This window comes from Meles meles, chromosome 10, assembly GCF_922984935.1.
Source record: "Meles meles chromosome 10, mMelMel3.1 paternal haplotype, whole genome shotgun sequence".
Taxonomy (NCBI): domain Eukaryota; kingdom Metazoa; phylum Chordata; class Mammalia; order Carnivora; family Mustelidae; genus Meles; species Meles meles.
In genome coordinates, this window is record NC_060075.1 from 13,919,690 (window position 1) to 13,944,837 (window position 25,148).

Genomic DNA, 25,148 nt, shown 5'->3' on the forward strand with positions numbered 1-25,148 from the left:
AAAATCTTTGGGGGGAAAAAAAAAAGAACAAATAACAACAGAGCCAGCAGTTACAGAGCCAGCAATTCTTCCCAACACATTAGAAGTACACATTTATTTTTAAAAACACTAATTACTGGGGCGCCTGGGTGGCTCAGTGGATTAAGCCGCTGCCTTCGGCTCAGGTCATGATCTCAGGGTCCTGGGATCGAGCCCCACATCGGACTCTCTGCTCCGCAGGGAGCCTGCTTCCTCCTCTCTCTGCCTGCCTCTCTGCCTACTTGTGATCTCTCTCTCTGTCAAATAAATAAAATAAAAAATCAAAAAAAAAAAAACCACTAATTACTGAGGCACCTGGGTGGTTCAGTGGGTTAAAGCCTCTGCCTTCGGCTTAGGTCATGATCCCAGGGTCCTGGGATCGAGCCCCTCATCGGGCTCTCTGCTCGACAGGGAGCCTGCTTCCCCCTCTCTCTCTGCCTGCCTCTCTGCCTACTTGTGATCTCTGTCAAATAAATAAATAAGGTCTTTAAAAAATAAAAAATGAAATAAATAAAAATTAAAAAGATAAAAAACACTAATTACTAATTATTCCTTTTTGTTTCCTAAACTTGAAACTACAGTGCTTCATTTTTAATGTGGCACAAAAATACATCATATAAAATTCACTCTCCCGACATGTCCAAGTATACAGTGTACAGTGTTGTCAAATGCATACACGTTGTTTCAGCGGGTCCGCAGAATGGGGTGCAAAACACAGATTTCTGTTCATACACAAATAAGTAAGCATATGGCTTCTTATCATGCTTTCTAAGTTGGTTCTGTTTTTTGTTTGTTTTTAATTTTTTTTAAATATTTTTATTTATTTATTTGACAGAGATCACAAGTAGGCAGAGAGGTAGGCAGAGAGAGAGAGGGAAGCAGGCTCCCTGCTGAGCAGAGAGCCTGATGTGGGACTCGATCCCAGGACCCTGAGATCATGACCTGAGCCAAAGGCAGCGGCTTAACCCACTGAGCCACCCAGGTGCCCTTGTTTGTTTTTTTATTAAAAGATTTTATTTATTTATTTGACAGAGGTCACAAGTAGGCAGAGAGGCAGGCAGAGAGATAGAGGGGGAAGCAGGCTCCCTGCTGAGCAGAGAGCCCAGTGTAGGGCTTGATCCCAGGACCCTGAGACCATGATCTGAGCCAAAGGCAGAGACTTAACCCACTGAGCCACCCAGGCACTCCTGTTTGTTTGTTTTATTAATATATAATATATTATTTGCTTCAAGGGTACAGGTCTGTGAATCATCAGTCTTTTTTTTTTTTTTTAATATTTTATTTATTTGACAGAGAGAAATCACAACCAGGCAGAGAGGCAGGCAGAGAGAGAGGAGGAAGCAGGCTCCCCACAGAGCAGAGAGCCCCATGTGGGGCTTGATCCCAGGACCGTGGGATCATGACCTGAGCCGAAGGCAGAGGCTTTAACCCACTGAGCCACCCAGGCGCCCCTGTGAATCATCAGTCTTACACAATTCAAAGCACTAACCATAGCACATACCCTCCCCAATGACTGTAACCCAGCCACCCTATCCCTATCCCTTCCAATTCCCAGCAACCCTCAGTTTGTTTTGTGAGATTGAATCTCATGGTTTGTCTCCCTCCCGATCCCATCTTGTTTCCTTTTATTCCTCCCTGGGTTTGATTTTTTTTTTAAGATTTTATTTATTTATTTGAGAGAGAGAGGGAGGGGGGCAGATAGAGAGGGAGAAGCAGGCTCCCTGCTGAGCAAAAGGCCCCATGTAGGGCTCAATCCTGGCACTTGAGGATTGAGTGCCCCTAGGGGCCACCTGGGTGGCTCAGTCATTTGAGCATCAGACCCTTAATTACAGCTCAGGTCATGATCTTAGGGTCATGGGATCAAGCCCTGCTTCGGGCTCCGCAGTTAACAAAGGGTCTGCTTGTCCCTCTCCCTCTGCTCCTCCCCTCTACTCTGTCTCTCTTAAAAAAATAAGTAAAAGTAAAAAAAAAAAAAAAAAAGCCATCTCTAGCTAGATTCCACACCAGCTGTGTGACCATGGACAAATCACTTAGCATGTCAGGGCTATTTCCTTATCTCTGAAATAAGAACGTGGCAGTGGATGATGACTAGTTTCCTTTTGGTTCTGATGGTCAAGGACATTGAAATTAATTGTCATTTACTGTATAATGTGATTTAACTGGGTGTATTCACTAAGAAGTGTTATAAAATGTCTTTGCCTGGATCGAGGAAAGACAGCTTTCAGGGTCCCAGAGGTTGGAAGACCAGATTCAAGACTTGTGAATCTCCTGTTTGGAGGGGATTGTTTTGACACTTTTTCCTTATTGATTAAAATAGTCATAGTCCAGGGGCATCTCAGTGGCTCCGTCATTAACCATCTGCCTTCAGCTCGGGTCGGAATCCCAGGGTCCTAGGATTAAGCCCTGCATGGGTCTCTCTGCTCGGTGGGAGACCTGCTTCTCCCTCTCCCACTCATCCCGCTTGTGTTCCCTCTCTCACTGTGTCACTCTCTGCCAAATAAATAATAATTATTATTATAGTCCAGGGGCACCTGGGTGGTTCAGTTGGTTAAGGGTCCACCTTTGGCTCAAGTCATGATCCCAGAATCCTGGGATCCAGTCGCACATCCCTGCTAAGCTTCTCCTCTTGTCCTCTTGTCCCTTCTTCTAAGGGACAAGCTTCTCCCTCTCTCCCTGCCACTTCCCCTGCTTGTGCTCTCCCACGCTCGCTCTCTCTGTGTCAAATAAGTAAATAAAATCTTTTAAAAAGTAATGAAAAATAAAAAAGTTATAGTCCACAAAAACAATATACAAAAAACTATAAAATAAAATAGTTACATTCCAGAATGTTAGACAGCAAGAATATTTTTTTTAAGATTTTATTTAATTATTTGACAGAGAGAGAAACACAGCGAGAGAGGGAACACAAGCAGGGGGAGTGGGAAAGGTAGAAACAGGCTTCTCACCTAGAAGGGAGCCCAATGCGGGGCTCGGAGCCAGAGGCAAACAGCCAACAACTGAGCCACCCAGGCACCCCAAGAATATTTATCTAAAACACTATTTTGGGGACCCTCAGGTCGTTTTTCAGAGAGAACATGTGGTTTTGCAAGCGTCTGCCTCTCTCTCCCATGCTGGGCTTTATTCCTCAACCTTCTTTCACTCTTCTTCCTGCAGTTGGAAAGGTCTTTCAAGTTCATGAGAGAGGCTGAGGACCAGCTGAAGGCCATCCCTCAGTTCTGCTTCCCCGATGCCAAGGATTGGGCTCCCGTCCAGCAATTTACCAGGTAGGAGCTGGCTTCTCCCTTCCACATCCCCAAAGGCTAAGATAAGAACCAGAGAGGGTGTCGGAGAGGACAGACGCCATAGATCAGTCTTGCTGCCACGCAGCCTGATGGGCCCCAGGCAAGAGATGGCCCCCACCTGTTTTAAAATATCCCTGAAGAGAAGAACCGCCTTACTACTACGCAGATTCCCAGACCTCTCGCTCAGTGGGGGCGTATGTTTGGTTCATAAGTCTCTGTGAAGGGCAAAGTAATTCTTGGTGTAGGAGAAGCTAGAGGAGCATGGCTTAGCTCCCTTCCTTGTCTGTGCTCTGGAAACATTTAATAGCGGCCCATCCAGCTGTTACCTCAGATCCTGACAGTGTTCCTGCTTTACCCAGGTTGTTGCATACCCGTATCATTTTATCAGATGTTCCAGCGACTGACCAAACTCAGGGGGCTTTGTTCGAGGCCCAGCAGTCTCTCAGGGCCGTCCGAGCCCCTCGGGGGGCTCAGAGGAGACAGTTCTCAGTCACTCCAGAGGAGTTCCAAGAGGGACGTAGAACTGTCTGTCTCTTTGGCTGCTCCTTCACCGAGTCACGTCCCTGGAACAGCAGATGCCGTAACACCCTTGAGCTCACAGAGGGCAGCAGTCCCAATCGATACTCCATAGCGATGGGACAGCTCAGGCTCGGGTGACCTCATCCTCTCAGGGTGCAGGGACGCTCTCGATGTCCCTCCACCCTCCTCTGAGGCCCAAGTCTCCAGCTTTGAAAAGAGGCTGAAGCATCCCAGGCAGACGGTGCAGTTAACTTCAGGGAGATGCTTCCCTTTGCCCCCAGACTTTTTGGAGCTTTTTGGGAGAGCTTCCCTCTCCCTGGCACAGATCCCAAAACTACAGACGCACAGAGCCCCTGCACAGAGATGGACAGACAGGACAGGGAGCAGCCCTTTCTGCCAGCCCCCTCTGGAATGTCCCCTGATTGCTCTCTGCCAGGTGTCTTGTTTTGTTTTGCTATGTAATGCACTTTTGTTTCCCCAACTTCAGTGAAACCTTCTCATTTGTCTTAACTGGAGAAGATGGGAGCAGACGGTTCGGTTACTGCCGAAGGCTATTGGTTAGTACACTACTGTTGGTCCTCCAGGCCTCTGGGCAGCCCTGGGTCTGGGGCTTTGCTGTGTGCCACAAGAGAAGAGGAAGGAAGCGTGACAGGTTCATCAGCAGAGTTAAAAAAGATTTGGGGTTTCATTGCAATCTTACTGATAGGAAAGAACTAGAACTCCATCTCCTTTAGAAAGAAAATACTTCCTCTGTTATTTTCCCTGTAGAAGAACTTTCTGTCCTTAAGCCAAATGTTCTTTCTAATAAAACGTGCTAGACAGACCCAGAGAGCCTATAGTGCACACATTCATAATGGTTGCTAAGGGCCAAAGAAGGATAGTTCTGTTGTTCATGCTACAGATCCTTCAAGAATCTGTTCTTGAATTGTTCTTCAGAACAATTGCCAGTAGGAGTCAGGATGTAATCCAATGAAAGGATCATGCTAGCCCATTTTAGAGCTTGTCTTTTTGAGACCCATTCTTTTGAAAATCTTTAGTAAGAGCAAATCATTTTCCACTGAGTGTATTTGAATCTTCAAAATAAGCTGATATAATTTAGAGTCAAGATGATGCACAGCACATAGTAGGTATCCAGTAAATATTTATTGAATTAATTAGTGAATAAAAAGCAGGAATAATAATTTATAAAGTTAAGTGGGATAATAAGGTTTGGGGATGAAATTACTTTGACATAACAAGATTGATTTTCATTTAAATGGTTTGAAAATAAGCCCAAAATGCAGTTTCCAAAAAGGATGTTCAGAAATAATTTCTGATTTGGAATTATCATTGTAATAAACAACATTTGGTTTCAATGTAGCTCCTTAAGAGGAACCACAGGGTTTGGGGTAAACAAGTTAAGCCTCCTTTCTTTATGGTTCCATAGGCCATATTGAGCACCTGCTGTGCGCACAATGCCCTTGATTTGGTCACTTCAGGAGAATATAAATATATATACTCCATGGCCAGAAGTGCTCCCCACTTACAAAATGGGGTTGGTAACTACTTACCTAATGGGTTCTCAGAAGCTGCAGTGAGGAAACGTCTGGCACATGATAGGCACTTAGAAATGTTTGGGTTCTCTACTTTGAGATGATAACACTCATGATTTCCTTGTTTCACCTCAAAAGCCTGGTGGCAAAGGGAAGCGTCTCCCTGAAGTTTACTGCATCGTGAGCCGCCTGGGATGCTTCAGCCTCTTTTCAAAGGTGAGGACTTGGGCCTCAGAGGAGGGCGGAAGGGAAGGCAAGGCAGAGCCAGGGAGGATACAGGAAACACCTTGACTCCTGGTACTTATGTAATCATATCCCAGTATAGTTTCCTTCCCTCTTCCTCCCCCATCACCTCCTCTGTTCTCCTATCATTAGTGCCCGCAGTGAGAGCCAGTGAAGGTCAGGGCCCAGAGAAAGGGGGTGTGGGGAGAGTCAAAGTAATTGCAGAGGATGAAAGGAGCAGAGGATCTTCCCTGAATATTCCTTGTGCTTTACTTACTTCCAAGTATTGTCGTTTGTCATATTTGCTTTTTCATGACAAAAATGCCGCTCTGATGGATGGATGTGCAAGCATCTGTGTATGTGTGTGGTGTGTGGGAGATATCTATTACTTTAGTAGGGCTCTAACTGGATCCAAATCTTACTCTTGTCCTCTTTCGGAGAAGAGGAGCCAATGTATCAAGACATAGGAATTGCCGGACTGAGCTGGCTCGTCCATCCCACTATTCTGGGTGGGTAGAGGGGAGCTAATTACTATTGTGTATGATGATAATCTCAAAATTAGGTACAATCCAACATTCGTAGCCTACATTAACCAGACATGAGTATCTAATCCATAAAGTGATTTTAAATCCACCTTGAGCATGTATTTTCAGTCTGAGCTTTGTTTCGGAGAATTGAAGTCCTATGTCTACTGTCCTCGGATGGCAGACAGCACTTCCTAAAAGAATTCCGAAATGTGTCTTCCTCCTGCCCACCCTCCACTTACTCTCAGAGGAAGCCTGACCTATACTGATCTGGTGTAACCACTTGCCTTGGTAGAACTTGCACTTCTGTGCAAGTCTGTTAGAAATAAAGAATGGTATCGATGTATCTGTGTTCCTGCCTCTACTCCACTGCGGTGATAAACCTTTTACACGGAAGTTGGTCACTTACAGGCTTTAGGACAGTTATGCATTTCTGCTCACCCCGGTCTCTCTCGGGAGATTGTTTAAATGTGGAAATAAGGCTGTGTCACAGCCTTTGTTTTTGTACAAACGCTGTCGGAAGGTAGAAGTGAAACAGCTGAGTTAACCCAGCATTGAGTGGTGGCTTTGGAATTCACCTGAGCTCCATTGTTTGTCACGGATGGGGAATGACAAGCATGTGACCGTACTAACACCGTGTGATGCACAGTTCTGTGTTTTCATGGCATTTCTGTGACTAGGGATATTGTGAGAATGTGGTCTGATGCCATGCCAAAGACCAAATAGCATATACGCTGGCTAGAACCGGAAACAGCTTTGGCAAACTGATCTCTAAAACTTGAGCTATTCCCAGGTGAGGGACAAGGATGACTAAAATGACATAGTGTCCTTTTGTACAGAGAAAGGAATCAGGGTACCTGGCTCGCTTAGTCCCTAAAGCATGTGACTCCTGATCTCAGGGTTGTGAGTTTAAGCCCCACATTGAAAAACAGAAACAAAGAACGAAGGGATGGAGAGAGGGAGGAAAGGAAGGAAGGAAGGAGGGAGGTAAGGGGAAATCCTCTTCAAGAATAGCTTTAGAGTCTCTGAAGAAAAGTATCCCATTAAGTATCACTACAGTCATGCCGTGTAACAAACCACAGTGGCTTAAAGCACCAGTCATTTATTCTTAGAGACGTGCAGGTTGGCTGGGGCTTGGCTTGCTCTTTTCCACTGGGCTCACTCATGCTTTGTGGGTAGGCTGGGAGTTGGCTGATCCAGACTGCCCGATCTCTGCTGTCGGAGGCCTGTCTAGAGTTGGGGCTCATCCACTTGTCTGTCAGCCTCCTTAGACAGTGAGCTGGCCCAGGCATGCAGTTCTTGTGGCTGAGGCAGAGGCCCAGGATGGCAACCAGAAATACATGAGACAGGCCTCCTAAGGGCCAGGCTTAGAACTGGTGCACTGTCACTTCTGCCTCAGTGTCCCTCATCCTTTCTTTATTAGCCCCTAACCAGGCTTTTAAGACATTTTTCCCTGAATTGCCTCCCCACCGCCATAAGACTCTTTTTTTTGTTATATTATTTTTTTATTGTGCTAAAATTAACATGTTACTATTTTAGCCATTTTTAAAAGATTTTATTTTTAACTGATCGCTACACCCAACTTGGGGCTCGAACTCACAACCCCGAGATCAAGCGTCACATACTGTACTGACTGAGCCTGCCAGGTGCCCCGACTGTAGCCGTTTTTAAGTGTACAGTTGATTAGCATTATGTTCATTCACATTGTGCGCAACTGTCACCATCATCCGTCTCCAGAATTGTTTGATATCCCTGAATCAAAACTCTGCACTCATTAAACACTAATTCCCCGTTCCCTTCTTTTCCTAGCCCCGGCAACCACCATTCTACATTCTGTCTCTGTGAATCTGATTACTGCAGGACCTCATGTAAATGGAATCATGTATTTATCCTTTTGTCACTGGCTCATATCACTTAGCATATATCTTCAAGGTTTATCCATATTGGAGCATATGTCAGAATTTCCTTCCTTTTTAAGGCTGAATAACAGTCTTATTTGTAGGTATCCAGTTTTCTATATCTGTTTATCTGTAGATGGACATTTGTGTTGTTTCTGCATTTTAGTTATCATGAATTTTGCTGCTATGAACATGGCCATTCAGATATCGGAGTCCCTGCTTTCAAATCTCTGAGCTATGTACACATATATGTGGAATTACTGGATCACGGTAATTCTAGGTTTTTTTGAGGAACTACTATATATAAAATCTTAATTTTAATAATAAATCTCATTTAACCCATATATCCAAAATATTATTATTTCAACATATAATCAAATAGTCATTTATATTTTACATTCTTAATTTTGTATTCTGAAATCTACTGAAGATTTTACATTTATAACACACTTCAATTAAGACTAGCCATATTTCAAGTGTTCAATGGCTACATGTGGTATTATTATAAATGGTATTTTAATTTAAACTCTTTGATCTACAACTAGATTATGGAGGGTCTTGCATTTAGATTTTTCTTTTTTAAAGATTTTATTTATTGGGACGCCTGGGTGGCTCAGTGGGTTAAAGCCTCTGCCTTCAGCTCAGGTCATGATCTCAGGGTCCTGGAATCGAGCCCCGCATCGGGCTCTCAGCTCTGCGGGGAGCCTGCTTCCCCCTCTCTCTCTGCCTACTTCTGATCTCTGTCTGTCAAATAAATAAATAAAATCTTTAAAAAAAAAAAGATTTTATTTATTTATTTGACATTTATTTATCCATTTAAATTCTAGGATTCAAAAGAAATAAGGGACACCTGGGTGGCTTAGTCGGGGTTAAGCCACTGCCTTCAGCTCAGGTCATGATCCCAGGGTCCTGGAATCAAGTCCCGCATCAGGTTCCTTGTCCAGCAGGGAGCCTGCTTCTCTCTCTGCCTCTACCTGCCACTCTGCCTGCTTGTGCTCTTTTTATGACAAATAAACAAATAAAATCTTAAAAAAAAAAACAACCCAAAAAAAAACAACCTTTAAAAATAAATAAAATCTAGGATTCATTGGCTTTTAGCATATCCATACAATTGTGTAATCATCACCACATTTATGGGACATTTTTATTACCCAGCAAGCAATGCCTGTTCCCATGAGCAGGCACTTCCCAACCCTCTTAACCATCAATCTGCTGTCTGTCTCTATGAATATGCCTATTTTTGGACATTTTATCTAAGTGGAATCATACAATAAGTGGCCTTTTGTGACTGGTGTCTTTGACTTAGCCTAATCTTTTCAGGGTTCATCCATGTTATAGCATGAATCAGTATCTCATTCCTTTTTATGGCTGATTATGGCCTACATTGGAATATCACATTTTGTTTATCCATTCATCAATTGATGGACATTTTGGTTACATCCTCCTTTTGACTATTAGGAATAATTCTGCTATGAACATTAAAGCACAAGTTTTGGGTTTGGGTTTTTTTTTTTAAGATTTTATTTATTCGTCAGAGAGAGCGAGCACAGCAGGGGGAGCAGCAGGCAAAGGGAGAAGCAGAGACTCTGCTGACCCTGACCGGGGAAGCCCAGTGTGGGACTCGGTCCCAAGGCCCCAGGATCATGACCTGAGCTGAGGGCAGACGCTTTATAGACTGAGCCACTCAGGTGTCCCATTTGGGTTTTTTGTTTGTTTGTTTGTTTGTTTTTTAGATTTTTTTTTTTTTTAATTTGACAGAGAGATCACAAGTAGGCAGAGAGGCAGGCAGAGAGAGAGGAGGAAGCAGGCTCCCCGCGGAGCAGAGAGCCCGATGCGGGGCTTGATCCCAGGACCCTGAGACCATGACCCGAGCCGAAGGCAGCGGCTTAATCCACTGAGCCACCCAGGCGCCCCTGGGTTTTTTTTTTTTAATCATTTATTTATCTGAGAGAGAGAGTGCATGTGCACATGGGGTGGGGCAGAGGGAAAGAGAGGGAGAATCTTAAGTATACTGTACGCTGGTTGTGAGCTCGCCAACATGGGGCTCGATCTCACAACACTGAGATCCTGACCTGAGCTAAAACGAAGAGTCAGATGCTTAACTGACTGCACCACCAAGGCGCCCCAATGTACTAGTTTTTGTGTAAACGTGTTTTCGTTCCTGTTGGTTCAGAAGTGTAGTTGCTAAGTCATCTAGGAGCATTATCTTTACCCTCTGAAGGTACTGCCAGACTGCTTAGCCAAGGGGCGTCACTAGTTCACTTTCCCCCAGCAGTACATGAGGGTTCCAGTTTCTCCACTTTATCACCAACGCTCGCTGTTGTCGGTCTTTTGGTTACAGCCCACCTCGTGGGTGTGAAGTGGTTTCTCATTGTGGTTTGGGTTTGCTCTTCTCTAATGGTACCTGCAGAGAAATTGTAACTCCACAAATACACTGGAGATCTTTTTAGGTACTGTGGGCCTTTAAAGGGCTACAAACCATTATAATACCTAAGTTCTTTTCAGCACCACCCCCAGGAACCAATTTTTATCCCCCTGGGGGCAGTATTGCTGCCATTGATAATGCATGTATTGGCCCAGTAAGTTACCTGGCCAAATCCAAAGTCAAGGGGGTCAAGAAACTTTACCACTTCAGTGGGAAGAACTGCAAAGATACACAGCAAAGGAGTGGGTACATAGAGAGGAGATTTGGGGCAATAACATATGGGTTGAAAGACACTTTAAGTTTGGCCTGTTGCAGACAGCAGGCCTTCCCCATAATGCTTCAGTCATGGTGGCAGGCCCATTTCATTGAGAGCAGAGGGATGCCTTGGTGCCCTGACATCAGGACAGCTAAGCTGCTTTTGTGACCCTTGCAGATCTTGGATGAGGTGGAAAAACGGCGAGGCATCTCTCCTGCCCTGGTACAGCCCCTCATGAGGAGTGTCATGGAGGCCCCTTTCCCAGCACTGGGCAAAACCATCATTGTCAAGAACTTCTTGCCAGGATCGGGAACTGAAGTAAGTCATCAGATTCCTACTGTCTGCTAGAGGAGACAAAACTCCTCCAGCTGACCAAGGGGCTGGCTTTCAGTGGGCTGTCACATCAGTGAATGTGATATCAGGCCTAGTAAAATCCACCCTAAGTCCTGTCCCTCCATTCCAGGATTCAGTCCTAGAGCTATGTCATGGCAGCACATGGTATTTCTTTGCATGACCTTGGCCTTACAGGTTAGGGACCTGTCTGAACATCCTTAGTTTCTCTTACTAGCCCATTACACTCATAGGTTGTATTTTAAACTGTATTTTTGGTCTCCACCACCTCCATAACTTCATAATGTAAAACAGATTATTTTCTGGGAAGACAAACTTATGTACTACTTTTTATTCACCTGTCTAGGACTTCGAGGTATGTCCCTTTTCTTGGCGGGGTTGGAATTTAATGCAAGACTGTATTTTTGTCCTTCCCATTCCCTTTATATGGCTCTGTGGATATCACTAAGCGGATCCCATTCAGACTTGAATCTGTAGCTCCAAAAACCCTTGAAAAAGCTGGTCACCTCTGGAGACAGGGGAGGGATAAGGATAGGCCTGGGGTCTTCTGGAAGAGCTCAGTTTCCCAGAACAGAGGGAAGTATTCTCTGTGTTGCTAGAGAACCCTATACTATCCTATAGCAGATGGTGGCTTGGCCGTAAGGATGTTAACATGAGTGAACCCCACTACGGGGACAGCACCAGGCAGGTGCCATGCTCAGAGCAAAACACCAGTCTCTGCTCACTATGAAGGAGACAGCTATTTAAAGAGAAAACACACACATGAGTAGTGACTCGAGATGAATTCGGGAACATTTCGACAAGTACAGAATGAGAAGATGTGCCCACCAAACATACAAGCTGTAAGACACATCATAAGGGATTGGCATGAGGTTGGGCTTACTGAGAAATGCCTTCCAGAGGTGGTGAGTCCTGAAAGTGCTACTTGGCTCTGGTGGTCCTTCTGCACGAGCCTGCGACTCCATTCCAGCAGTTAATGTTCCCTTGTGAGGCAGAAACACTTTCCCGTGGGACTCCAAGTCACAGGACATCAGCAGTCATGGATCTTCCAGGGAGGGGGATGGTAGAAACGTGTCACTGGCAGGCAGAGCGTCCAAGCATTTGGGGCCGTGGGCCATTGATTCTGCTATCCTGTGTCCCCACCTTCCTCTGAACTTTCCTCACACTTGACTATGCGACGGAATTCGTACCAAGTGTACCTGCTCCCTCAGTCTCCCAGGATCTTTCTTTTCCCGTCACTTTTGCTTTCCTTGTTTTCTTTCCCTTTTCCCCTGCGAATGGCTCAGCCCCGCCGAGGGACCTCTGAGCCTGCGGTGTGACCCCGCCTCATGGCTGCTCCTGTTCCCCCGCAGGTGATTGAACTGTGCCGCCCGCTGGACTCCCGGCTCGAGCACGTGGACTTTGAGTCTCTCTTCTCCTCTCTCAGTGTCCGCCACCTGCTCTGTGTTTTTGCCTCCCTGCTTCTGGAAAGGAGGGTCATCTTCATCGCAGACAAGCTCAGGTACCAGTCTTGGCCACTTCACTCAAGCGTCTGAAGGACAGTCGATGGTGGACTATTTGGGATGTGGGGGCAGGTGACTGCCAGGACTGGGGAGGCAGCCCCTCCCAGGGAAGAGAGCAGACCAGTGAGCCTCGGGGATGGGAGGTGTGTAAGGCGCACCCATCCTGTAAAACCAAGGAAGCCTGCACTCCTGTGGGCTACTTCCCTAACCCTTGCCTACCTTGCATCGTCCCACAGGGTGCTGGGTGCTCTGCTGTGTGTAAAGGGCTGAGGGCGGGAGCGCAGAGCTGTACTCAGGGTTTTCTGTCCGGGCGGGGCGGGGGACGCAGGAGTGACCAGAGCCCCGGGGACTGTGCTGTCTAGGCTTGCCAGAGCAGCGCGTTCTGGACACCGAGGAAGGCACTCACGCTCGGAGGAGGCCAGTTCTGGCTGAGTCCTGAGACTAAGAGCAAGTAGAAAGCACATTCCAGGCTAAAGGATCTGTAGCTATCTAGACAAAAGCAAGGGGACAGGAGACTGAGCATATCACCTTCAAAAACTTGTAAAGCAGTTCACTGCAGAGAGAGGAAGGAGAAGTGGGGGGCACGGAGCCAAGGTTCAAGGAGGCCTGCAGGGCCGTGCGAAACATGGATGGCTCCCCAAGGCGGCCCTTCCTCTCAGTGTTAAAATAAATAACACAGAATCACACACACCTGCTCACTGCTTGGTAGGATGCCCTCCATGTCCTAAGGTACACGTTCAGTGATTTGCAAAACCATGTCACAAATCAGAGAAAAGCCAGAGGAGAGGCAGATAGGGATTTGATTGAATTCTGAACTTTAAAAAAAAAAAAAAGAAAAGAACTCCTGGCATTTTCATCACTCCAGAATACTGAATCAGAGCCTTCTTGGCTTTGGAACTGAGGGCACAGCAGCACAGGTGGTGACCGCCACTCCATTTAGGGCTGAGACGGACCAGCCAACCAGGGAAAGCAGATGAGGCCAACCGAGGAGTCCATCTGGAAAGAAAAAATGCCAAAAACACAAAAAGCAAAGAACTGCGATTTGGAGACTCCAAATACGACTCCCAAATCTGGAAAACAAAAGGGAGGAAGAAGAACAGGGGAAGAAGAATGGAAAGGACAGAAGGTATGAATGTGGGGCTCATCAGGAACGTGGTAGGAAATGGAATCCAGTCCTCTCCTCCCACTCCAGCCCATATGGTCATCTTGGTGACGCTCCTCTTTGGACAGCGGCCACTTGGCTACTCCCAGCCTGCTCCCACCCGGGTTTTTTTTTTTTTTTAAGATTTTATTTATTTATTTGACAGAGAGAGATCACAAGTAGGCAGAGAGGCAGGCAGAGAGAGAGGAGGAAGCAGGCTCCCTGCGGAGCAGAGAGCCCAATGCGGGGCTCGATCCAAGGACCCTGAGATCATGACCTGAGCCGAAGGCAGTGGCTTAATCCACTGAGCCACCCAGGTGCCCCCCCACCCGGGTTTTGAGCGAGCTCTTCCCTGTTCCTGTCATGCTTCTTGCACTCCGGGTGCCCTGGGGTCCACGCAGGAAGCAGGCCGGCTCTCCGCCTGCAGCTGGTGCTGGGCGGGGGCAGCTCTCAAAGCTCGTGGGCACTGGGGAATTCAGGCGGGAGACTTCTAAGATTGGGGCTCCGGAAGTGAAGCGAGAGATGAGCAATAACCCTTCAGTGACCAGGGTCAGATTTCATCGAATAGCTGTCAGTATTCCCTGGAAGCCCCGCTCTGTCCCTGGGAAGTAGGAGTCTCAGGCTCTGCCGTGGGGGAGAGGACGGGCTCTCAGGAAGGCCGAGGCAAGAAGGGAAGGCCAGCCAAGTGAGTGTGCTGCCCGCCCAGACTGGACTCGGCAGCAGTCCCACGAGGACCTTGCTGCCGGGTTGAAAATGGTAGGCCCTGGAAGGTGCCGCCAGAGAAAATGTCTGCGAAGATGCGCATGGCTGGAAGGGAGCGTGCCCTCCCCAGGCTTCCCTCGCCAACAAAGGAGAACACGAAGTATCACCTACTTTTCCTGTCAGAGTACAGTGAGAGAGAAGGTGGGAACAGAACACATGCATCCCTGAAGGCCAGCAGAGGGGATGGGTCAGGCTTAGGGTACCAAGACTCCTGGAAGTGCTGTGACAAAGATATCAGGAGGGGACTTGCCCACTTCTCACTCCTGCCTGGGCAGATTTCTGGGTTGACAGGCTGAAGGCCTTCCCCCTGAGCTGCTCTAACAAGAGCGAAAGGAGAGCAAAGGAACGCCATCCCTGAGAATGGAGCCTGCCCCATGGTTGCCTGAGGGGTGGTTCTCCCAGCCCCTCCGCCTGCTCTGCGGCAGCTTTACTGGGGGGACAAGTCCCCGATGTGGTCTGATCGGAGGAACCGTGGAGTGTCTCCTTGCCCACCTTCCACAGTGCCTGGTATTCTGCCCTTGGAGACGGAGTCCCTTCGAACAGCAAACCCCCATGAGAGGGCAGAGGGGGTAAAACGCCACTTGTGGCTGCTGCATGGACAGGGTCCAGACCCAGGCCACGTGCAGTTAACTACCGTGTGTGTGCGTGTGTGTGTGTGTGTGTGTGTGTGTGTCTAAAACACCTGGATTTCCTTTGTAGACCCTTTAGGGCTTTCAGACTTGCACATCCGTCCCTCATCACACAGGGCCCAGGGCCCAGGGGTGCTCCCAGGAGGAGGGGAAGCCTCAGCATCCTCAGCTGTGGGCCCTGGGCCTCCTCATTTATGAAACCAGGGCTTATCTGCACCGAGGCCCCTCATCACTGCCACTTGTGACGACTTCCGTGTCACGTTGTCCTGAGAGGCAGTCAGCCCCTGCTTTTCCTATTACAAATGGCTCAAGGTGTTCTCTCTCTTACCCAGTACATTATCTTTCCGTCCAATAGCCGTTTCAGGCAGACCTGAAGAGGTGGACAAATAAATAAAGGCCCGTAGAGCTGAGGCAGGAAAAGACGGAATCGCTGCATGAGCGAGCCCGATGACCGTAGCAACACGGCCACGGCAAGGAACATTGGAGTGTCGCCTCCAGGCCAGGCTCGCGGAAGGGGTTGACCTGTACTCTTTCAGGCTCCTGACAACTCAGTTGGATAGCTTCTATTATTAGGAAGCTAAGAAGCACACAGAGGTTAAGTCACTTTGCTCAAGAAAAGTTCAAGTGGTTAGTGGGAGGGCTGGGATGTAGGCAGCCTGGCTCCAGAGAAAATGAGAAGGAAGGAGGAGGAGCAGGCCTCGTGGTCTGGGGTGGGGGTGAAGGGCAGCATCTGTGACCCACCTGCAGAAGTATATAAGGAAAGTCTTTTTTAAAACATGCCATTGAGACCCCCTGTGTGCTTGGCATCAGGCTAGAGTTGTGTACTGAAGAAGCTGAGACTCCTGTGCTTTCCTCCCCAGGCCCTCCCTCTCTGTGGCCTTCAGCTGGGGCCCAGTGAGGCCAGTGGGACTGGGCGACCCCACAGTCTTCCCTTGCTCTGAAATTCTCTCACTCCACGGGCCAGAGTGCTTAAGGCCTCCTAGAACCGTGCTCCTTTGAGCCTTGCCCTCCCTCTGAGCCTGGCCCAGAACCTCCTAAGGGCCCCATTCCTGACCTCACCTCCTCAGGCGTCCTGTGCTTTCCAAAGTGTCCCAGGGGATGACCATGTCTTGTGCCCAGCTATGCAGTGGGGGAGAGGACTGTCTAATCTCTACAGGACCCCTCTGGCCCAAATGCTCTGTGATTCTGTGAACATGCTGCTGAGGCAAAGTCAGCCCCCACACCCCACCTCTCCTCATGCTCCATAGGCTCACTCCTCTCCGGCTTTAGCTGGTTTGGTAGAAATCACTGGGTAGCCTGTCCCTGCCACTGAGGCCTCCCGCAGAGCAGTTCTGATCCCCGACACTTCAGAGCTGGTGTGACACCAGGTAACCGCCTGTGCTCATTTTCTTTTTTTTTTAAGATTTTATTCATTTATTTGATAGAGATCACAGGTAGGCAGAGAGGCAAGCAGAGAGACAGAGGGAAGCAGGTTCCCTGCTGAGCAGAGAGCCCGATGTGGGGCTCAATCCCAGGACCCTGAGATCATGACCTGAGCCGAAGGCAGAGGCTTAACGCACTGAGCCATCCAGGCACCCCCCGCCTGTGCTCATTTAATGCCCCTCTTAACGTTTCTAGGTTAGAGTTAAATATGCACCATGTTGTGGGTCCTCTCCAGGATGCCCAGGCCTCTGCTCTAGAATGTGCTTAGAAGTCAGGGTGTCTCTGCCCCTCTTTTGCAGCTTACACTGTCTGCTTCTGGAGTCCTCAGTGTCGGGTCTCTCTGACCCTCCACTGTGACCCCTTCCCTGACAGGCCAACTAAGCCAGGACAGGGAAGTCCCGCTCACCTGTGAGAAAGTGACCCAGCGGGGGTCCTGGCTGGCTCAGCAACTTTAGCATGAGACTCTTGATCTTAGGGTTGTAAGTTTGAGCTCCACCTTGGTGTAGAGATTACTTAAAAATAAAATCTTAAGGAAAAGAAAGAGAGGGAAGGAAGGAGGCATGGGGGAACAGAGCTAATGATCAAAGTATAGAAAATCCACCAAAGAACATCCTCTGTGTGAAGTTGCCGAGTGAAGAGGCTAGAACCCATCTTCCCTTCTCCGGCCTTCTCTGCTCACCGGGTATCCCTCTAGGAGGAACCTTCCTTCACCTACTGCTGCCTGATGTACGGGCAGAGAGCCGTAGGGAACTGAAGGGTTCTTTGGCCAGGCCATGAAAAGCTAGGGCTTGGGGGACAGTGGCTGGTTGAAAGTTGTCTGACCTAGGGAAGTCTGTGAGGAGAGCCTTCAGCGTAAGCCCTCGTGGGGTCTCTCATCCTTATCACCACCGGGCACAGAACTCCACACACCACACACGATCCCATCTCCAGCCCTATTCAGCTAGAAGTGGAAGCAAGCCCCCTCATTCTTATGATTCCCCCTAATCTTTGTGAGACTACAGAACAGCACATGAGAGCAGGACACCCCACGAGCTCAGTGAGTGGCTGTGTGGCATCCCGGGGTGGACATCAGCCTGCATTCGTCCGGTTGTTGTTCCGCCATCCCCTCCCCTCCCCACACACAACGTACTTACTCTTCATTGCTAGTGAGTCTGCCCACGGCAGGAGGAAGTAGCTGGGACTCGTGGCAAATACTGAATGAGTTATAAAAGAGTTTTAAGTCAAGCCAAAAATCTATCAAATTTAGAACAGCATTTTCGCTCCGTTTCATCTTCAGGGTGGACACTGAGTGTTTCTTAAGGCTCTGTCAAGCCCAAGTTTGATAGATGGAGAGGAGGGAATGTTGTTGTGATGGCTTGTTCTGTTGTCGTAGCAACCCAAATAAATATTTTCTTATTCCCCCCTTCTTCATTTCCCCAGTGATAAACATTTGTTTTTTAGTTTATTATAAATTTCAGTTCCCAGCGTTTTGACTAATCTACAGACCAAGCTGAATAATAGAGCCAGAGCTGGACGTAAACAGATTCGTTCAAAAATTTGAGATGGGGCAAAGTTTTTAACATTCAAGAACTTTTCTTGTTATCTTTTTAGAGTACTGGAAGACTATAAGCCAAATGACTACTGGCTAATGAGAAGTTAGGATTAGGTGGTCAAATCTCGCTAAATACCGGAGTTTGCACCTTGGCTTTGCCCCATGGGTAGCTGCACAGATAAGTGGCTGGTAGCTGTGCACCTTCATCCTTTTATGTCCTCTTGTGGTTGTTTTCTTTTTGATCAGTTTCTGTAAGCCTAAATGGGGACCCCTGTCCTGTCTAGAATCGGTTGTGCTCGGCAGTGTTTGCTGTCGCAGAAAAAGCTAGGGTTTGTGAGCTTTCCTGAGCCCCTGCAGCCTCAGTGGCTGCCAGTCTTAGAGATACAGAAATTTCATTCAGCAAAAGCCTATGAAAAATACAGCTTTAGTAACCCAGTGGCATCGGTCTGATGAAATATTAAGTATCAAAGACCTATTTTTGCACGTGAACACCCAGAAGATAACATTTGGAGCAAGATTCGGTGAGGAGCAAGGCCCCAGTTGTCTTCTACGTTGAACCCATCACTAGCGAAATCTTGGGCTGAAGACTTATTCTGGTTCTTCCATCAGTGGTCAGATGCTCCCAGGCTCTGCTTGCTCGTGTTGTCACCCTTCTGTGGCGCTTACTGCAGGGACGCAAACCCTGTCCCCGACTTTTATCTGTTCGTTTGTCCGATGCAACGCCACCCCTGCTCTTCTGTCCCGTCTCCACTAATGAGCCCTGGGATTATGTCCCGATGACAAGCTGTGGTTCTTTTCACTTTCCAGCTGTTTCCAGCGCCTGGTTTTCTCTCTTGCGTAGATTTGCAGTTTGTAAACATTAAAGCTGGAAGGAAGTTAGAAATTATCTAGTCCACTTTACTTATTTTACAGATAAGGAAATTCAGGGCTTCTACCTGAGATCATACAGGGAGTAGCAAAGCCAGTTTTCTTGGGGCCCAGCCTATGTAATTTGTTTTTGTTTTAATTTGGCAACGTTACTTCCGGGTTTGAAAGTACAGTTGTGGAAATGCAGCAGCCAGTTCTGGGGGACGGCTGCCTCCCGCTGGGTTCCTCCAGCCCAGACTGAAGTGTGGCTTTCATTCAGCTTCCTGGGAATGATACACTGGGAGAGATACTTTGCTTGGGATACTAATGGACGCTGATGAGATCATTCTTCAAATTCCTGGGGAGTCTGTCTAACTCAGGAAACTCGTTGTTTACTTCTCTGGTAGCATTTTAGAGAAGGCTCTGTGTTCAGTTCTTACTGGTTCCTCGATGAATGGGAAGGTTGCTGAGTGTAGTAACTCCACACTTGGTGACAGGGGCTGGGTAGCAACCAGAACCAAAGTGTCTTCTCCAGGACAACTTAAGTACGCACAAGTGCATCCTGATGGCTCTAGACCAGTGCTTCAGCCCTCACAGAACACCGCCAAATAGCAAAGCATTCTGGGACCTGACCCTTCTCCTCTGTGCCCATCTTGAAGCCCTGTGGCCTGGCCAACCTCCCCCGTGGGCATCACCTCCCTCCCCTGCTTTTGTACAAATCGATCACAGCTGCAGGCTGGTGTTGCTTTCCTCCACCCCCACGGTAACAAGAGCCAGCTGCGAGGGCTCTCTTCCTAGGACTTCCTCCAAAACATTGCCTCTCCTCCAACCAGCAGATGCTCAGCAAGGCTGTGTGGCGAGCTTACTTGAAAAGTCATCCTCAGCTTCGCCCAAACCAAAGCCTGTTCTTTCCACAGTCCCAAGAGACCACCCATCCTAGCAGTCCCCCCCCGCCCCCCGCCCCTGTGGAAGGCTCCTCTAGCCTTCATGAGCCTAGGAATAGGATTTCATTAGCGCTTGCAGCTGAGACCGAGAAAAACACAAGCTACATTCAAAATAATCCCGTCTTTTCACCTCTGCCATTTATTTTTGGGGAAGAGTTGTCACTAACTGTACTCTTTGCAAAATCTGACCTTTCTGTCTAGTGTTTCAAGAGAGAGAGGTTGGTTTTCCCCCCAGCATGCTGATGTGGGCTAGCGAGCAAGAGGAATGAGCCACTCCCCAAACCCTGCCCACCTGTTGTCGGGAGCGCGCCCCCCGCCCCGCCAGCTCCATATGTGCCGCCTGGAGGTGCTAATGACTGCCAGGTGCGGAAACGTTGGGCTCCAGATGCAACAGCACATCAGACGATTTAAAAACAAACAAAAGTCACTTGTTAGGAGAGAGAGCAGCGGGCAGCACCTACCTACATAGCATCCAGCTTGAGTTGTCGTCATTGGTCCCCGTCAAAATTGAATGCAGCTGTCCTTCGGCTCCGTGCATTCCAGGAGCGTGAATGAATTGGATCTTGCCCTTCAGAACATTCATTCACCCACTGTGTATATCTGGCTAGCACTGGCATTGCTTATCATTTTCCCTGACCCGTTCCAACTGCCTTCCTCGTCCAGCCACGGCCGAATATTGTTGGGGAGGGGGCAGCTGGCCCCGCAGGCCCCCCTAGGCTTCCCCTAGGAGCCACAGGATGCTCAAGGGGGAGAGAACCCAGCAGCAGATTACACTTTCTCATTCCAGGGATGCGGCCGCAAGAAAGCAAAAGAGCAGAAGGCCTTTTCTTTAAGTTGGAAAAAAAACAACAACATTCATTTTTCTACTGCAGTGATTGAGGAAACCACAAAGGCTTCTCACTGGGCCTCCTCGTGCCTCTGTTCCTCACTCTGCGTCTCTTCCCCTCCTCCAGGCGCTTCACTGCCCACCCTGCATGTGGAGGTCAGCCTCGGCCTAGGTCTCTTTAGCTCTTAAAATTCAGAGGAAGGGGCACCTGACCAGTTCAGTCGGTAGAGCCTGCGACTCTTGATCTCAGCATCGTGAGTTCAAGCCCCATGTTGGGTGTAAAGATTACCCCACCCCACCTCCCCCCAAAAAAAGATTCAAAAGAAGATGAACTCCATCTCTGAGATGGCTCCAGGTCTAAAATTCTGTGGTTCTGTAACCTCCGTGAGGTCAAAGTGCTTAAACCACAACTCTTCAGCGTGAGCACCGCGTTTTTATTCTCTGTCGGCGAGCAGATGGAAGTGGAAAGCTTCAGAGGCAGCTGAGGTGGGTCCTGCGTGACCGCAGCCACAGCCACGGCCCACAGGAGCCATTCTTCCTCCAACGCACGTTCAGGGATTAGACACGTTCAGGACAAATGGGCTGTCCAAACAGATTGGTTTCATACACGAGGCTTCCTTCAGAGGATTCTCACCGTCTCTTTTAAGGTCCATCTGGTCATTTGGCAATGAAAGCCAACATCCCAGGAAAACATGGAACGTACCAGAATTCCCGCTGAACCATCACTGTCCACCTGCCTCCAGCCTCCAGTTCTCTGGTCCTGGTCCTGGTTAGCTGGAGACCCTTTTCACTCCAGACCCTAACGAGCAATGCCATTCACATTCAGACCCAATGTATACACCACACAGGGCACACAGATCATTATTTATCACTGGAACAGAATGCAGCACCCTCTCTTCTAGTCTGTTCTTTTTGTTGTTTGTAAGGCTGATCACGGCCCACTACAATTATTTCAGGACCTAATGATGGGCTGCAAACTGTAGTCTCAAAAGAAACCTGCTCTAGGCCCAGCTGTCCTCATTTATATTTTAATATCCTGGTTTTCTCACTCGTATCCTCATAACTGCAGTACGTGAGGAGATCAACTTTGCAGACTGGTCCCACACTGACACAGGTTAGTCCTAAAATTTAAAAATTTTAGAACAAAGTAAATTCCACACGTTCAGTGATCAAGGAAGTTAAACACAAAGGGTGAGCAACTCGCTAACAGTATTTACATTCCTGAGTATCTGAGAGAAAAGGGGATGCCTGAGGGAAAAGGTTCTCTGTTTTGAGAGAAGATTCTTTGAAAAGTCACCAACCCGCCAGCTGAATTACTGCTGTTGTTCTCCTTGGGATAAGTCCTAACTTAAGTATTGTCTCGCTGTTACTCAGTAGGTATAAGGAAGGTATTATAGGTATTATAAAGAAGGTATTAGATGCCTTGTATACTTCCCTTTTATGAAGAAGGTATTATGATAAAAACAAAATCTTGGGGGTAACATCTTTCTCATTTTGGGGGTGATCACTTGAAAGAAAAGACGAGGACCAAATAGTGCGACACGTGTGTGCCATGCTCCTAAGAAGCATGGCAGGACTCCACGGAGTGTCCAGAGAGTGATTATTTGCAAAGACACCAAACAGGAAGATCAAGAGGCTCTTGCTAATAAATGAACAGACTCAGCATTACTTTTGTTTGGTTCGGGGGCCCCAGGTGGATGGAAAGGGGGCTAGTATATATTGTAAGGATATTCAGGGAATGCCATATTCAGAGGACCTCCTTTAGCAGGTAAGTGATTTTTATCTAGGTTGTTTTTTTTTTAATTGTGATAAAATATACATAACTTAAAGTTTACTATTACAATCATTTTTAAGTACACAATTCAGGGGCAGCATTAAGAACATTCACAGTGCTTGCAACCGTCAACACTATCTATTTCCAGAACTTTTTCATCATCTCAAACAGAACGTCTGTCCACTCTAGGCAACAGGTCCCCACTCTGCCTCCCCCAGCCCCTGGTCTCTCTGAATTTGCCTGTTCTAAGCCCCTCACTTGTAAGTGTAATAATCCAGTGTTTGCCTTTTTCTGTCTGGCTTATTTCACTTGTGGGCCAATATCTTTTAGTTCACCACTCCTTCTCTCTAAGGATGCCAGAACTAGGTGATTCTGTTAAAATGGGCTCAGGAGTGACAGTGAGGTTGCAGGCCGACCTCAGTCTGTTCCACGTTGCAGATACTGCAGGGTTTTGGATTTTGTTTTTACAAACTGAAGGTTCGTGGTAATCCCGCATCAGCCAAGTTCATCAGCACTGTTTTTCCACCAGCACTTGCTCACTTCGTGGCTCTGTGTCGCATTTTGGTAATGTCTCACAGTATTTTTCATTATTATATTATGGTCATCTGTGGCTGGTGATTATGATTCACTGGACGCTCAGATCATGGTTAGCATTTTTTTTTTAAGATTTTACTTATTTATGACAGAGATAGCGAGAGAGGGAACCCAGGCATGGGGAAGCTGGAGAGAGAAGCAAGCTCCTCGCTGAGCAGGCAGCCTGATATGGGGCTTGATCCAGGAATCCCAGGGTGCTGGGATCATGACCTGAGCCACCCAGGCACCCTGATGGTTAGCATTTTTTAGCAATAAACTACTTTTTAATTAAGGCACATACATTATTTTTTTAGACATAACGCTATTGCGCACTTGCATACAGTATAGTATAAACATAATTTGAGGGGCCCCTGGGTGGCTCAGTTGGTTAAGTGTCTGCCTTCCCTCAAGTCATGATCCCAGGGTCCTGGGATTGAGCCCTGAATCAGGCTCCCTGTTGGTTGGAAGCCTGCTTCTCCCTCTCCCACTCTCCCTGCTTATGTTCCTGTCTCGCTATGTCTCTGTCAAATAAATAAATAAAATCTTTTTAAAAAACCACACATACTTTTTATATGCACTGGGAAACAAACAAACAAAAAAACTCAGTTGATTGCCTTTATTGAGATATTTGCTTGATTGTGGTGGCCTGGCACAGAACTCCAGAGTAGGCCTGTATAGGTGCCTGATGTCAATGGGAATCCAGTAAGGGAGTGTTCATCTATCAAGAACTCGGCTTCCTTGCAGCTGTGCCTAACAGAGCAAAGCTGAGAATTGGGGCAGACATTCAGAAGGTGACCTAACAGAGAAAATGCTCATTACAGGGCCTGTACCCCGTGAAGGATGCAGTGCATTCCTGGGAGAAACCACAGGCCCTCACTTTTGTGCTTACATTACATATTTCTAACAAGCCTCTGAAGTTCAAATCCCATGGCATTTTAGAAATAGCGTACTAGAATGAGAGCAGAGAGGGTCCACCCTCAGCGGATTGACCAGCAACAAGAAACTGCAAGGAAGAGAAGAAATTTGGCTCTTGCTCACATTGGGAGGCTGCAGGGCATCCTCTCTGCGGCAGGGTGTGGCTGATGTTCCAGATGACAGTCGGGGGTAATCCCCCAACCCCATTTGTCCCCGCAGGAGGTCAGTCTCTGCGCACAGAGCACTGGGGACTGTGATCATTGGAGCTCAGGGCTTGCTGATAAAGGCTGTAGCATGATCATGATTCTTTAAGGGAGACTCTCAGTGCTGTGGTTTTTTTTTTTTTACGTTCTGAATTCTGGGTAAGGGGTAACTGTACCCGAGTTCGCGGTCCACAGCAGAGCCTAGGAGCTCACTGTTGCCGCACGAATGCCGGCGGCCAGCGCTACCCTGTTTCACTTGATGCACCTAGGTATTCGTGCTTGACTGAGCCAGTGTGTGGAAGAGAACAAAGAGAAAGCTAGTTTAGACTATAAAATCATCTTCAATAAGAGAAATTCATGAGCATTCATGAGCATCCATGAGAAAGGAGGCTTTCACTGATTTGGAAGGATTTGGGGAAGAGAGATGGGAGTGAGTGAATGGGTCAAAACCATAGAGAATGTAGCTCACAGGTGAAGGCCCGCTAGGGAAAGGTAGCTGAGGCGTTAAATTCATCCTTCTAGCTGTGTCTCAAAGCCTCACCCAGGCCCCACGTGCCTGGTTCGTCAGTTAGGACTGTGGTACACGCTGTACCTGATACGTGCGTGCTGCCTTTTCCGACCAGCCCGTCTTCGGGACGGAGGTGTGTGTTTCTCTCCAGCCTCCTCCATGGAGGCTGCCCCCACCCCATGAGCCTGAGCATGCCCAGTCCAGAGCTTTCCCTGAAGCTGCCCCTTCTCCCCTTCTCTCCCCTCCGCCACAGCACGCTGTCCAAGTGCTGCCACGCCATGGTGGCTGTCATCTACCCCTTCACCTGGCAGCACACCTACATCCCCGTGCTGCCGCCCGCCATGATCGACATCGTGTGCTCGCCGACCCCCTTCCTCATCGGGCTGCTCACCAGCTCGCTGCCGCTGCTCCGGGAGCTGCCGCTGGAAGAGGTGAGCACTGGGGACATCCTGTTCCCTCCCCGTGGGGGCCAGACGGCAGAGGGGAGGGACTGGCTAAGGCATTGCAAGAGTGCAATGTCAGGGGGCGGGGGGCCCCACAGTTTTA

The 25,148-nt window shown here is 48.0% G+C and overlaps 1 protein-coding gene across 3 annotated transcripts in view; it reads left to right on the forward strand.

The window, feature by feature from the left end:
- DENND2A (DENN domain containing 2A) overlaps positions 1–25,148 on the forward strand; it is a 102,912-nt gene that overhangs the window by 67,596 nt on the left and 10,168 nt on the right. For all 3 annotated transcript variants that reach the window (XM_046020692.1, XM_046020693.1, XM_046020694.1), the window contains exons 10-15: positions 3,172–3,281; positions 4,306–4,375; positions 5,489–5,566; positions 10,853–10,993; positions 12,379–12,527; positions 24,856–25,033. In XM_046020692.1, the coding sequence (XP_045876648.1) occupies positions 3,172–3,281; positions 4,306–4,375; positions 5,489–5,566; positions 10,853–10,993; positions 12,379–12,527; positions 24,856–25,033 (726 nt within the window). The remainder of the gene's footprint in view (positions 1–3,171; positions 3,282–4,305; positions 4,376–5,488; positions 5,567–10,852; positions 10,994–12,378; positions 12,528–24,855; positions 25,034–25,148) is intronic.